The following is a 15,070-nucleotide window of genomic DNA, read 5'->3' as shown; positions in this document are numbered from 1 at the left end:
GGCTTTAACGTTCAAAGTCTTTGTCTTAGGTTGCCTCAAATTACTAACTGTTCTGAAAGTTTTCATCATAAAGAAATCACAATTTAGATAGGCACCAATTTATGAGTACAGCAGAATATCAATAAGAATAACTTTATTGATTTTTTTTTTTAAATCCTGGGTCTCTAGCCCAATTATCATCACAGAGGCTTCCTCTGACAGCTGATGGGAGCAGGTACAGAGACTCACAGCCAACCATTAGGCAGAGAGAGAGCCCAAACTAGAGATCTCCATCGGGTCTCTTCCCTTGTACATTGAGGAAGAAGGAGAAAAGGAATTGTAGCAGCCAGAGTGTTCCAGGACACAAGAGAACACAGTCCAACAGAGTTCATAGAGGCTCACAGAGACTGAAGCAACAATCATGGAGCCTTCATGGGTCTATGCTAAGTCCTCTGCACACATGCTGTGGATATGTAGCTTGGTGTTTTTGTGGGAGTGGGGGTATCTTTGACTATTTTGGCTACTCTTGGCACCCCTTTCCTCCTATTGGGTTGCCTTGCCCAGCCCCAATAGTGCGGTTTATGCCTAGTCTTATTGTAACATACTATGTCATGTTCAGTGGATATTCTTGGGAGATCTGCTCTTTTCTGAAGGGAAATGGAGAAAGAGAGGATGTAGGAGAGAGGGGAGCTGATGGGGGAAACTGAGAGGACTTAACTGCAGTCAGAGTATGAGATAAGAATAAAACAGATTACATACAAAATAAGAAGTTAGATTAGAAAAAATTAATTAGAAATATTTGTGGTAGTGAATATGTCTAGCCTAATTTGAACATAATGCATTGCCTATGTATATAGCACATTGTATGCTACCTCATTAACATGTATTGTGTTTTATGTGTTAATTAAAATCAAAATTGAATTAAAATAAAAATGAACCAGATATTATGGTTTATTCCTGAAATCCTTAGATTAATAAGACAGGAAGACTGTCCTGAGTATGCAACCAGCCTGGGCTACATGAGTTCTAGGTTAAACAAGGCTGTGCAGCAAGCTCATCCCCAAAGCAAGCAAAGAAACAGAAAAAACCAAACAGCTACATGTACACAAAAATATTTTTTAGTTGGGTCTCACTATTTAACTAGCCTGGGACTCACTATGTGGACCAGGATGGCCTTGAATTAACAGTTGTCCCCCTCCTCTTTCCTTTTTTTTGGGGGGGGTGCTAGGATTACAGAAATGTGACGCCAAAATCTGATAGTATTGTGAACCCTTAAGAGTGCTTTTATTTTAACTTGGCCCTGATTGTTTTTTTCTCCATTCCTTCAACATAGGCCAAATTTTATAGCAGGAGGTGGTATTAAAAATACAAGTTGAAATATGGCAATTCTTTTACGTATTTACCTTTGTGGGAATGTCTTTAATTTATTAGAGTTTAGTCAGCTTTCCTTCTAATAATCAGCAGAACTTTGCTGGCGGTGCAGCTGCTTCGCTTGTTGCCTATTATGTGGTATCTGTGGTATAACTGACAGGAAAAATAGCAACGTGAAAGACTAAGAAAAACAGTGAGCTCAGCTATAGCATTGCAGACATTCTGTTCTGTGCGGTTGTAAATTTTCATGCTTTCTTTTTCTCATGTGAAATTTAGGTTGCCAGATGGACTGCGAACATATGACTGCTCTGTGTTTCTGTGCCATATTCCATTTTCATCCGTATCAGAATACATAATGGTCCCTCTACTTGAGCCAAGTCAGACACAGTTAGTTGACTACTGTTGGCATTAGTTCCTGCCTCTTCATTCCCCACCCATGTGTTGGACTGTGTCCCACATTCTACAAACTAATACCCTTCACCAATTTTCTCACACATCTGAGTTTCTGTGGAACAGAATAATAACAGAAGCAAGTCCCGGTTGGTCATGTTAAATCATGATGGCAGTTGTTTCCTATAGACATTAGAACTTACTTATGGGTCTGCACAGTTTGACCTTTTAACCTTCTATTTTACCTAGAAATCATGCAAATTGGAAATGAAAATTGTCTTGTGGGTTTCATCTTTTTAATGTGATGCTTTTTTGGTGGACATAAAGATTAACTTTTTTCCGATTTTTCTCTTTAGGTTGTGCTAAATAAATGAAGAGACAAGCTCAGACTCATTTTAGTAAGTTATCATCTAGTTAACCCAACCCAACATAGGGAAGGACTGGCATGGCAGGTAATGTAGTTAATAGAGCACTAATACATATATATTCCAGTGCTTTGGTTATAAAAACATCATTTAATAAAATAATTTTATCAAACTGAATTTAATTTTTCTTTAATAAACCGGAGTAAATACACGGTATTTAGTCAAGTCTGCTGAACTGAAGTGAGTTTCAACAGGCATTTCAGTATCTTGAAGACTTTGGCTATTATTATAAGCACTATAATAATAGATATTATTAAATCACATTCAACTTCCATAACACTTTTGTAGTATCAGTTTTCTCATTTGGTACTTTTCCCTAAATGAAATTCCTGGCGAACCCAGGAATTTAATCCTAATTTCTTAAGTTGCTTTTATCATTTAATTTTACATCTAGTCGATTTCTAGGTATCTACATTTACTACAGTAAGCAAGCATTTTAAAAATTATCTATCCAAATGTACTCTTATAAAAGGCAAACGGTAAGAATTTTGTAATTGTTTGAGACGTAGAGCACAAAGGACTTCTGTGGAAGGACCATGACAGCTCAAAGAATAGTTTATTAACATGAAGCATGAGATATTTGGTAAAATTATTTAAAAAGAGATGTTACAAAATGTACCAAGATGATTAATATCATTTCAATCTATGAAAGTTAGCCTGAGGGAACTCATTTCTATTCAAATATTATAGACTGTTAAAAACTTTTGTGTTTACAGAATCTTTAAAAGTTAGAACCAATAAGGCTTACATGCAAAGGTTAATTTTAGCATCCATGAGTCTTTGATCATCACTAGATTTTCAAATTTTTAATGGTAGGGATATTGTTCTGAATATGGCTGCATGTTTTATTGCTTGCTCAAGAACATTTGAAAAAATAGCCAGATTTACTTTAATTCCTTTGATTTGATATCTTTATGAAATCTACAAAGGAAAAAATATGATGGCAGTCTTATCCCTCATTCTTACGATTTTCATATCCTTATCAAATCACTAAAATAGAAACAAATTATTCCCAGCTTGTGAAATAGAAGGCAAGGAAAAGTGGTAGGGGTCATTTACTATTTTATGTTATAGATGCCTGCCATATACAGATTTGTTGTTTTAAGTATACATTACTTTAGAAGTGGGGAGAAAACTAAGCTCAAATATAAAACAGAAAAATACTCGAGACCAAATATTTTTCAGGATAGATTTTGAACTACTTAGTTATGTAGATATCTTTAGCCTAGCACAAAGTCAACATAGAAAGTCCTTCCCTTTCTCTTGCTCTCATGAGATTCCTGAAAGTCCCAACTCAAAACACCTTTCTTTACTCCAGAGCAGAAGCAGTGCTCTGTCCTCTGGGTGCATAGCACTGTATACTAACACAACAGCTTCTCCAGTTAAATTGTGGTCAGAGGAGTAACTGTGAGTAGTAATTAGAAATAGCTCTATCTTCCTTCTTTTCTTTTTTTCTGCCTTTCTTTCCACGCCTGTGCTAAACACGCAGAAGATTTTCATATGTCCTTTTTAAAGGAATACTTATTTGTAAATTAACCAATTTAGGACAATAGAACTTATGCCTAATGAATTGAAATTATTATGGTGGCTAATACAGAGTAAAAGTCACTCATCCAGTGAATCATTACATTCATCCTGAGAGTCACTGCCATACACTGGCTAGAACCCAAGCTCTCAGGGCCTTGCACATGCTTGAGCATGCTAGCCAAACACTTAGCACTGAGCTCTATCTGCATCCCATAATCCCAGTTTTGGAATGAGACAGGAAAATTTTGTGAGTGTATGCATGTGTGTTTTTATGTGTGGGACATGGAGATCAGTGATTGAGTTGGGTATTTTTTTCTCCCATTCTCTACTTGTTAGAGACTGGTTATTTCACTAGTTTTACAAGACTAGCTGGCCAGTGTGCTCCAGGGACACTCCTGTTTCTTCCTTCCCTGCACTTGCCTCCACATTTCACTTCTACTTAAGTATTGGGGTCCTGAACTCAGGTCCTCATCTTCACACAGTAAGCACTTTCCAGGCTGAGCTATTTTCCCAACACCCAGGGTTTAATTATAACATACAGCAATTCTAGGCAGTATGAAGCCTGACAACAAATCTGAATTAAGAAGGCTTCATTTTTTTTAATTTTTAGAAAGAAGATAATAATATGTACAGTGGAAATGGATAAAAATGATATTATCGTATCTAGCAGTTTTTGTGAAAAATCAAGTAGTCATTAACTAGAAGTTATCATGAGTTTTTAAAAAGTGATTTATTTAACTTTTAATTCTCTTCCCTTCCCCGTGTGTGTGTGTGTGTGTGTGTGTGTGTGTGTGTTTGTCAAAGTGCCTGAAGAGGCCATAAGACAGTGTCAGATCCCCTGGAACTGCAGTTAAAAGTGTTTATGAGTTGTCTGATGTAGGTGCTGGGAACTGAACTGGAGTTTTCTTCAAGAACAGTATGTGCACTCTTACCTGCTAAGCCATAGCTCCAGTCCCAGGTCTTGTGAACCTTACCAACTGATACATTTCAGTTGTAGCGTATTTGTTGCTACTATAGAATATAGAATTGGATTATCCCTGCTAACTGTGTAGCCTGCTGCTCTTTTTTTCTCTTTCTGACCACATTATAGTCCTCTCACAATATTATTTATTACTGTCTACAGAACCTCACTTAGTGCTGGCCGCAGACTTGAGTTTTAATTAGTGGCTTGGAATAGCTTCTCAACTTGAAAAGAGCACCCTGGATTTGATATCGGCACAACAGAATAATTTTATTTATGGTAGGTAATTTCCACTTCTCTGAGCTTCCTTGACTCCATGCACAAGATTAAGGAAAAAGGCTATTCTGTGTCTTTTCTAGTTCACAGGGTATGTGATTCTCTGATTATAGTTTCTGATTCTTTGCTGAAAGGAAGGGTTGGACATTAAGTAACTCTTTAGAGTTAAATAGAAAACTGCAGGGCATAAGTAAGGTGATCAACAATCTCACTTTGCCCAGGATTCTCCCAGTTTTGCACAGAAAACTCTGTGTTCCATGAATCCTCAGTCCTAGGGAAATAGCCACATTTGATCTCCATATCTCTAGGGAAGTTTAAATAAAAAAAAGACATTCTTTCTGTTATTGTTGCTTGATGTTTTTTAAAGTTAGGAGTGAATGCAGTAGAAAAAAAAACATGAGACAAACCCATATTATACAAATAAGCCCCCTTTGAATAATATTTAAATATTGAGTCAGAGTTGCTGTGGACAACGTTCTGTGTGCAAGTGTTACATTAAGTTATGCTGTCAGGTTAGAGATAGAGGCGATTGTGTCCCTGTACCTCGGCTAGGCAGTGTAGGATTAAGTAGAGAAGAAAAATATAGGAGATACTCCCCATGAAACCTCTCTACATGCCACAAAGATGTTATTGTGGCAAAACACATTAGACTGTTCAGAAAAGTGAGTGTTGGTAATAAACATGGACATGGGCCGTAATGCTTCTCAGAATCTAGCTTCAGTTTGGAGGTGGCTAGGCAGAAAGTTTTAGCCATGATGTTTTAAGTAATGCACAGTTGCTGAATGCTCAATTGTTCTGGAAACCACCAGGGAATCTGAAAAGGGAGCGTGGCATTAGTTTCAAAGGAAACAAAATTTTCCAAGACTTGAAACGGGAAGTTTAGGAGATGACAAGTGGGGAAGGGAAGGTTAAGGGAACCTGGGAAAAGAAACGAGTATAGAAGAGGGCTATGAAGTTTTTCTCTCTCCATTTCCCCTCCTTTTTAGGGTTCCCACGCCTGCCTTCCTGCTTCCATGGTCTTGTTTGTCACTCACCACTGCACTTGGGAGATTGACATGCTGTAGTGCAAAAGGCATAGGGGTTGGAGCTCAGAGGCCTCCCCTGCTTCCTAGCTGTATGACTGACTAGCTATGCGGGTCCTCTGCTTACTGTAAAATGAAAACATACATAACTACTTTACTAGCTTGTTTCAGAAGTAAGGAGATAATGTGTGCAAGACGCCTGATTCTGTATCTGGAGGAAATGAGGGGCTCTTTTTATTTGATCATCGATGTAAGAACAATCTCATTCATATGGCTTCAATGAAATTCCAAGGGGGAAGTTGAGAACACAAAAGCAAGTTAAGATGGGCATGGATAAGTTCTTCACCTTTCACCCAGTGATCTAATCATCCAGAATATGTGTGTGCGTGTGTGTGTGTGTGTGCGTGTGTGCGCGTGTGTGTGTGTGTGTGTGTGTGTGTGTGTGTGTGTGTGTGTGTAACTTAAGTCAAGACAATAGGCCCTCTCAGGGCCACAAAGACACGGCTCTCTTAGGACTTTGCTTTCTCCGTGTGTGCCATGCAGGCAGCAAGGCTAGCAGGGTAGAGGAACCTGTAAATGTAGGAGAGGTGACTTCTAACTCTGTTAAAAACTGACTCCTACCACTCTGCTCATATGCCAAAGTAAGAGCAGTTATTCAGGTCTTCTAGGTTAAGTTCTGGTCCTTCACGGAATAAACCATGCGTGCCCATTTACAGGGAGGGGTAGGTCACCAATAGAGTCTCATTACCTGCTTTGGTGCTCTTCTTTGGTCAGCTTCTGAAGTCCAAGAAGTTTCAAAGCTGCCTGTGTCTCTGCCAGTGTTGTCCTTTGTCAGAAGTTTCCCTCCCCTCACCCCTGCCCTCAGAATCCATTTGCATTTCTTCCCAGTTTCTCCAAAATGCTTTTCTCAGCCTTACTACTGCTTACCTCTCCATACTTTACCCACTCCTAAGCCCAAGCCATTATAACTCTACATATGTAACCCAAACTTTTTGACTCTACCTACATTACTCTATACTGTGCCCAATCCTAAGCCCAAGCCATTATTACTCTACATCTGTTACCCAAACTTTTTGACTCTACTTATATTACTCCATACTTTGCCCAATCCTAAGTCCAAGCCTTTATGACTCTCTCTCTTCCTACCTTACCAGTCCTACTCTGACCAGTCACTCTGGGATTTCACAGGACTCCATTCAAACCTTAAGTCTTTCCCAAGTCCCTCCCTCTCCATTCTCCCTTCTCCCTCCCCTTTTCCATTTTTCACTTCCTCCCCCTTTTCCCTCCCTTCCTCCCTCCCTCCCACCCTCCTTCATCTCTCCACCCATTCATCCCTCTTACCTCTAGCTTTTCTCCCTCCCACCTTTTCCCTCCCTCCCTCCCTCCCTCCCTCCCTCCCTCCCTCCCTCTCTTCCTCCCTCTCTTTCTGCCTCCCAACTTATTTGTCCCTTTGCTCAGCTAACCCAATAAATCAACATAAACAAAAGTAACAGTTGCCATTGTTTATTGATTATTTTAAAATATCACTTAAAAATCATTTTTATTGAAAAAAAGAAAATGTGTGATAATGTATTTTTGATTAGAAAATAATAAAAATCAGCCTAACAACTACATTCAGTATTAGTTCTAACATCTATTGTCATGCATATTGTTAGTGCGAATTATAATTAAAATAGCCCTACATAATACAGAGTTCAAAGAGGGAAACATGCAAGGTGGGTGGGGAAAAGCAGCTCAAAGTCGTCAAGTTCAGTCCATCATCCAAGAGGCAGCGTCGTTGTACAGGTAGCCTTAGTTCATAGCCAGAGAGAGGTTCAGAGAGCAGCAAATGCTGATGACAGCTGAGGTAACAGAAGACAGATGGGCAGAAGTCACTAGGACCCACCATCTAACCTGCAATTATTTCATCACGCCGTCTTCGATTCCATCTGTGCCTGAAGCAGTTGTAATGACAATAATGCGATGGAAAGGACACAGTTCGGGTACTCCACTCGATGTTCGGGTCGTGTGTCTCAAGCCAGTGGATTCCAAGAATCAGAGGGTAACGTGGTGCGTGAATAATGTCAAACTGGAGCTCTTCAACGTGGTTTCCAATTTTGACTTCAACAGGTGGTGTTTCTTTGGTTACGGGTCCATTAATCAGTGGACGCCCATCGACTGTTTCGAGCATGAGAGGGAAGATGTTATTGCGGATTGGTATCTTCTCTCGAAGAACCACAGAGCGGTCGATGCTATTTCTGTAGGAGCCTGAATCCACCATTGCTTGCTCAAAGAATTGCCGTCTTCCAAGCCGAATCTCAACAGTTAGCCATAGGGTACGGGACATAGATATGGGAAGAGAGGGGGAAGCATATTTGTAGATTGGCCCGCCCGGGATCCCCCTTACCGCCGGGCCTCCATGTTTCCCGCCTGCTGGGCACGATGAGGCTTGACAGGGCAATCTCTTGCAAAATGACCAGGATGGCCACAGTAGAGGCACAAGTGGCCTTCACGGCGTCGGGCCCGCTCAGCTTCACTGAGGTGAGGTCGATTAATTGTAGCTTGAACAGCCTGATTTTCAGTTGGTGGACTCTCAGAGCCATTTTCCTCTTCAGAGGATGATGAATTGGAATCAGCCTTACCACTTGTCTCCTCTTCAAGGGTGACACACTGAATGATCACATCCGATAGGCTGGTGGCTGGACTTGTGCAAGACAGTTCATTTTGAATAGAACTGGCAAGCTCTTCTTGATATTGGATGCAGAAGGTGCTTTCATCTAAATTTAACTCTTGAGCAATGAGATGGAAGCGGGTCGCATATCTGTGGACAAGGCTTTCGCCTTGGCGCAGCTGAGGGAGGCCTTGTGTAGCTACTTCCATGTTTTCTGGATCGTCAAAAGTATCTTGGAGCGCTCGAATAAACCTTTCAAATTGTTCCAGCAGGGGACTTTGGGTATCTGCTAAGGGCTGGAACCACCTTCCTGCCTCACCTGAGAAGAAGCTGCCAACAAAGCTTATTAGAGCTGCTTCAGCGGGATACAGGTGCCCTCTGGTTCTCAGGTAGCTGTTCAACTGAACTAAAAACTCAGAGAGTTTCTGAGAATCCCCATTGAAGGCCACTGGGTATTCTAAAGGTAAAGTTGCAGCCTCTAATCTAATGTGGGCCTGTGGAAAGGCAGCAGCTGTTCCTGTTCCCGCAACTATTAGGCCCTCTAGGGACTCTTCAGGTACTGAGAGTTCTAGGAACTCCTCGGTATCTGAGGAGTCCAGAGGCTCCTGGGTAGCTGGGTGCTCAAGGAGCTCCGGCTGTGATGAGGTCTCCTGGTATTCTGGAACCTTCTGAGACTCCTCATCATTTGTAAGGTTGTGGAGCTGTAAATTCTGGAGCTCCTTGATGACTGGGGTACCCTGGATGCCTGTGGGCCCTGCCTCCCAGTCTGCTGGGAGTTCATAACTACTTGAGGTTGCCTGGGGCTTCTGGGCTGCTGGGGACTCCAGAGCCTTCTGGATCTTCTTGACTGCTGGAGGCTTCCAGGTTGAAAGCTCCTGGAGTTCTGGGGGACTGGGGGCCTCCTTGGCCTTTGAAGGCTCTTGGAGTTCCCAGGCTGCTGTGGAATCCTGGGACTCTGGGGGCTCCCATGGCTCATTGACCTCTGGAGGCTCCCAAGGTTCCCGATACTCCTTGAACTTTGGCGATGAATGGGGCTCCTTGATCTCTGGTGATCCCCTGAACTCTGTGATGGCTGAGGGTCCCCTAGACTCCTTGATCTCTGGGGACTTCTGGGACTCCTTGATCTCTGGGAGTCCCGTGGGTTCCCTGATGGCTGAGGGGTCCCTGGACTCCTTGATCTCTGGGCTACCCCTGGGTTCTCTGATAACTGAGGGTTCCTTGGGCTCCTTGATCTCTGGGAGTCCCCCGGGCTCTGTGGTCCCTGGGGGTTCCCAGGGCTTTTGTGAGGTCCCGGCTGCTGAAGGTTGCAGTAGCTCTGAGGCCTCTGGGGGCTCGTGGGCCTCTGAGTATTTTCGGAATGGTTGCTCTTTGGCTGCTCCGGATTTCTGGAGCTCTGGTATCTGGGCTTGGAGGGCAGCATTTTCTTCCATGAGCCTCTTCACTTGAGCCTGCAGGATTTCATTCTCCAGTTTCAGAGCAACATAGGAAGCTGCTAAGTCCTCTACCATCTTTTGAGGAAACGGGCCTGGTTTGGCAATTTGCTACCAAGAGAGACTGGGTAGCTGCCTGTGAGGTCTTTGCTGAAAGCGACTCACAGGCAGACGTCAGGCTCCGTGAGTTTTCCAAGGGGTGGGGATTTGGACCCAGCCAAGGCTGATTACCAAGAGGTCACTGGGAGCCTCCGGAGCTCAGCACAGGGAGGTGTGAGACACACTGTGAAGAGAAAGGGTGCTGAGGATCAGAAACTGTGAAAAGCACTCATTCAGTACAAAGCAACAAAACCTGTCCAACTCTGCTGGGTTTCTTTTACCACAGGCTCAAGTTCATGAACTGGGGTGTATATACTTGTTTTCACCCCATGACATTTTGCTAGCACATGACCCAGACTTTACATGTCACATTTCATTCTTTGGAAACTTAACATTGTATCAGAAACAATTGCCCCATATTTCTTTGTTTTACAAAGTTTTTAATTTCTAGTATCTGCCTAATATCTGAATGTAACATTTGGATGTTAACAACTGCTTTCAGCGACCAAATCAGATGTTTAGAGCAATGTGGGGATTTTAGGTTCTGTGCTGGGGCCATCTCAAGAGATATTTTTTGAATCACTAACATAGGAGTTAGGGGGAAACTCTTTGTTACACCTCAGAAATCATACAATACAAGTAACCGCACACAACCAGACACAAGAGAAAGTTAGCAAAAGTTGAGTTAATAAATAAATATATATACATACATATATATCCAGCAAACACATGCTTATTATTTATAAAATACTTCAAAATAGTTAGTAAAATACTCTTTATAGATGTACGTTACCATTCAGAGATGTGGGCTGGAGCTCTGCCTGTCTGTGTAGCCATCGCTGAGGAGAGAAGTGTGTGAATGGCTGTGGAGGCTTGCCTTTTCTGCACACACTGAACTCAAACAAACACACCCACTCCCAGAACACGTTCCAACTCTCCTCCGTAACGTAGCTATTTTGAGTATGGAAGAGTGTTTTCTTTTTCTTTTGACAGTACCTCACAGTTCAGAGCTAGCAGGAAAGTAAGATGCTGCGCCGATGTGAGGCAGCTTCATATATTCAGTCCTTGGTTACTTTAATAAATATTTGGCCAGGAAATTGGGAGTAATACCACTGCCCTTGTGAAAAGTTGCAAATATTTCTGAATGACCACAGTGGTTTGGGACTTGATTTTTTTTTTTTATGTCTGTCCCGCGTAACTTGCCCATACTGCATTCACACTGGGACGTTTGTTTAATTTTCACTCAGAGAGCAAACTATAGTCCCCTCAGTCCTTTCTCCTGCCTGCCCACTCAGTCCCAAGGGGCTCTCCTTGCAATATATTCTTAGAATCTTTACCATGGACAGATCTAGGCAACTTATAATAAAGTAAGGATGCCGGAGAGGCAAACTTTTGATAGGCACTTGCAGCAACCCCAGAAAGCTCATGGCTGATTCGGAATATACCTGTTTGAGGTTCTTCTGCCCCCTTGAGCTGCTCAGGTAGCCCCTGGCAGCACAGAAGTACCCTACTTTTACCTGTCTTTTGCACAGTGATTCTGCTTCATATTTGACTTTGTTTTCTCATGACAATCAGTTTTATGTTGGCCATGGACCATGTGGCTGAATCAGGGACAGCTATTTTAATTGCAGTAATGAGTTACATAAGAACACTTCAAATCACACACCAATTTAGCCGTGGTCCCAAGTCTCTTTTTAAAATTATCAGCTCCACTTAGTAGCATAGTAGTATAAATCCTGGTGGGGGGATATGCCTAAACCACAGCAAGTTGACTGTCTAGGCTAGCTGAATCAGAATGCAGAGGCTTGAAGAAGTAAAGTAAGATCATTTACAGATTGAATCTGTTCTCTGTCTACCTTGCAATTATTTTAAAAGTAAACCGCACATAAAAATTTCACCATTATCTGACAATGTATTCTATCTGTGCTAAATTTTCAGAGAATTGAAATATTTTATCACACTGAGAAGGAAAATAATACTTGATATTGCCTTTACCAATTAAAAAAGCAGGGAGGCAATTATAGTTATGACCTTGTTTTATTTTCTTATCATTAGTAAGTGGGCAATTTGAGACACAGTTTGTATGATGGCCATGCTTAGACAAACCAACTAGCTTCACTGCTGTGAGGTTATATGGTTATCCAATAGATATTGAGAATTTTAAAATGATCTGTCTCCAAACTAAAGCTCTTCAAAGTGTTATGCTTTCTAGCATCTTGGGACTTTTCTTTATATTTAATACTCATTTGCTATTAAATAATCCTCTACACCATAACCTTTTTGCCTATCTATACTAAATTTACACAAATTTGCTAAACATTTTAGTCCTTCTAAAATTTAGAGTCCAGCCCTCAGTTTATACAGCTGTGAAATGGAGCTAATAACAGTATTTAACTTTGTGGGGGGTGGTCCGAATAATCAGACAAATATCCAGGGATAGTGGTGAATGCCTATAATCCAAACAGTCAGGAGATAGATGCAGGAGTGTCGGGAGTTCAAAGTGATGTTCAGCTACAAAGTGAATTCCAGGCCAATTTGGGCTATGTGAGACCCTACTACCTCTCCCCCCCCTCTCTCACACACACACCACATACACACACACACACCAAACAATGAATGAATGAAATAATGTGTACAAAATGCTTACCAGAGTAAGACAGGTAATCACACTTAATAAAAAGTTAAGAGCAATAATAATCTCTGTAGCAGCAGTGACACTTTGAATTTATTCTTTCTAATCATCTTTAAATTATTGAGTTGGATATGTAAACTTTCCAGAATTGTTAGTTTGAGCAAGGACTCCCATATGAAGAAATCTACAGTGCAGGGATTTTTCCAGCATTAGTTTTTCTTCATTCTGGAGCCTCTATCTTTCCTTCCCGGTTGGGTCATGGATCATTTACTTTGCCAAACAATTCTCTTCAATTAGAACTAGAGGCACCTAAGTGGGAAGATGAGGTGATTAGCATGGGGATTGTGGAGCAGCCAAGATAGATGTTTAAAAAGTCCATGGACTAAAGCACCAGACAGTGCCTTGCCTAGAGGCATATTTATTCAGTGGGTAAACATGGGAACCTTTCTTCCCTGACTCCCCTTCACTAAAGAGCAACGACCAAATTTCAATGTCCTTAAGTACAAGTTTCAAACTGCCTAAACATATAGAATTATTCTCTTTTGAGTGGTTAACAAAAAAAAGAGCTACACTGACTTTTGTCAAAATGCCTAAAGTGATTTTAATATCCTGAATTAGTCAAGTAAGAATAGGAGAGTCAGAGTAGGGAAGTAATCACATCCAAACTCTCATCATGTTTCCTACATTCTAATCCTTCTTACACTCACGTGATGGAGTTTATGGAGTCTTCAGGATGGTTATAAAAACATTTTAAGCAAGTGAAGTTTTGTTAAGTAGGCAAATGAATATTTCAGGAAAAAGAAGACAAATCTGTTCATTTAACAGACATGCAAAGCCGGCACAGTAATAAGAAATGTTCATGCTCAGTTATGTTAATAAGTTGCACATGTTGATTGTTAGCTTAGAAAGCGAAGGGAAAGGTTGAATGAGATGAAGTTCTACTTTGTACATTCCAGTGCAAAGCGTGATTTTATTTTGTTGGTAAGTGTACAATCTGAAACATTTTAGATCCCTGCCAGGCTCTTTTTTTTCCTGCAGCTTTCGGCAATGCAATCTCCTGTTTGCCTCTCTATTAACCCTATATAGAACCAACAGGCAGGTTAGCCCACAGGTCTCTGGCACAATGCCCAGTTCCTCCTTGGGGGCAGTCCCACCCTGGTGTCTGTTGTGTTCAACATGTTATTCCTATGGTAACATTAGAGCTTGCAGTGCTTTCTTAAATTTAACCCTTCCTGTGCTTATGATAGTGTGAAGCCTTTTGATTGTAAGCAACACACCATCATACATCAAGACGGTGGTACTCACTGATTCCTTTGGCTGCTGAAAAAAAGCCAGGAAAGGGTTTCTTTCTCAATATAACTGGGATTCTGAGTGCCTGCTCATAGGGTGGAAAAGGGATTCATCTCAGGAAGTGTCTGGGAGAAGTCAAGATTTGCTATACTTGTCTCCCTTAATGGCAAGTATCATCTTCCAATTTTATTTCTTGCCCCACACTTTTCTATTGAGACAGGGTTTCTCCATGTAACAGCCCTAGCTGTACTGGAACTAGCTTTGTAGACCAGACTAGCCTCAAACTCACAGAGATCCACCTGCCTCTGCCTCCTGAGTGCTGGGATTAAAGGCGTGCGCCACCACCGCCCGGCTAGACAAAGGTTTTAATCAGGGTTGTATGTTAGTAACAGGTTTGTGGGGTGCTGAAAAAGAGGTGATAAGACTTTCTATGTGGCTAGAGAGGAAAGTGGGCATTTAAGGGTATAAGATACAGTGATTAAGTATCAAAGAATGTGAATACCCAGCTCTCTCACTTTTGCTGTTGTGCTGTGTGAACCATATTGAAAAGTAGTTGTGAGAATGGTTTTGGAAACATGCTATTGCAAAAAATGCAGGCTTTGAAGTAAGGCAGGTCCAGTTCCAATTCCCAGTTCTGCTTTATTTTTTTTTACTTGTTATGTAATCTAGATTGTCTGAGATTCATTTTACTCATCTGGAAAGCAGGGGATAATAATAGGTAATTACTGGGTTGCTATGAAGATTAGAAACAATGCTAGTATCTAAAAATAGACATTTGCTGAGCTGTAGTAGATGATAAAAATCATATTTCTACCTCAAAGGGTTGTCACTGTTTTCCTGTCAGTTTATCTAGTGTATCAAAACAAAATTCCCACAACTATGTATATGTAAACTGAGTATATAATTAATCCAATATAATTTGCTTTCCAGACAGTAAACTCACATTCTTTCTTTTTCACTCTCTTTCCATAAATAGTTATTGAATGCTCAGGTAGTTAATTGTGCTATGCAACAGTTG

At 41.1% G+C, this 15,070-nt stretch overlaps 1 protein-coding gene across 1 annotated transcript; it reads right to left on the bottom strand.

Moving 5' to 3' along the window:
• Positions 1-8,320: 8,320 nt before the first annotated feature.
• Rtl3 (retrotransposon Gag like 3) lies at positions 8,321-10,970 on the bottom strand. Its single transcript, XM_050128954.1, has 2 exons — positions 10,924-10,970; positions 8,321-10,314 (listed from the first exon to the last, which is right to left on the bottom strand). Exon 2 carries the CDS (start codon positions 10,107-10,109, stop codon positions 8,334-8,336), a length of 1,776 nt encoding a protein of 591 aa, XP_049984911.1. The 5' UTR covers positions 10,110-10,314; positions 10,924-10,970; the 3' UTR covers positions 8,321-8,333.
• Positions 10,971-15,070: the final 4,100 nt, after the last annotated feature.

This window comes from Alexandromys fortis, unplaced genomic scaffold (genome assembly GCF_014885135.2).
Source record: "Alexandromys fortis isolate MF-2015 unplaced genomic scaffold, M_Fortis_MF-2015_v1.1 scaffold_251, whole genome shotgun sequence".
In the NCBI taxonomy this organism is placed as follows: Eukaryota; Metazoa; Chordata; class Mammalia; order Rodentia; family Cricetidae; genus Alexandromys; species Alexandromys fortis.
Note: the sequence above shows the minus strand (reverse complement) of the source record. Positions and strands in the feature narration are given on the sequence as shown.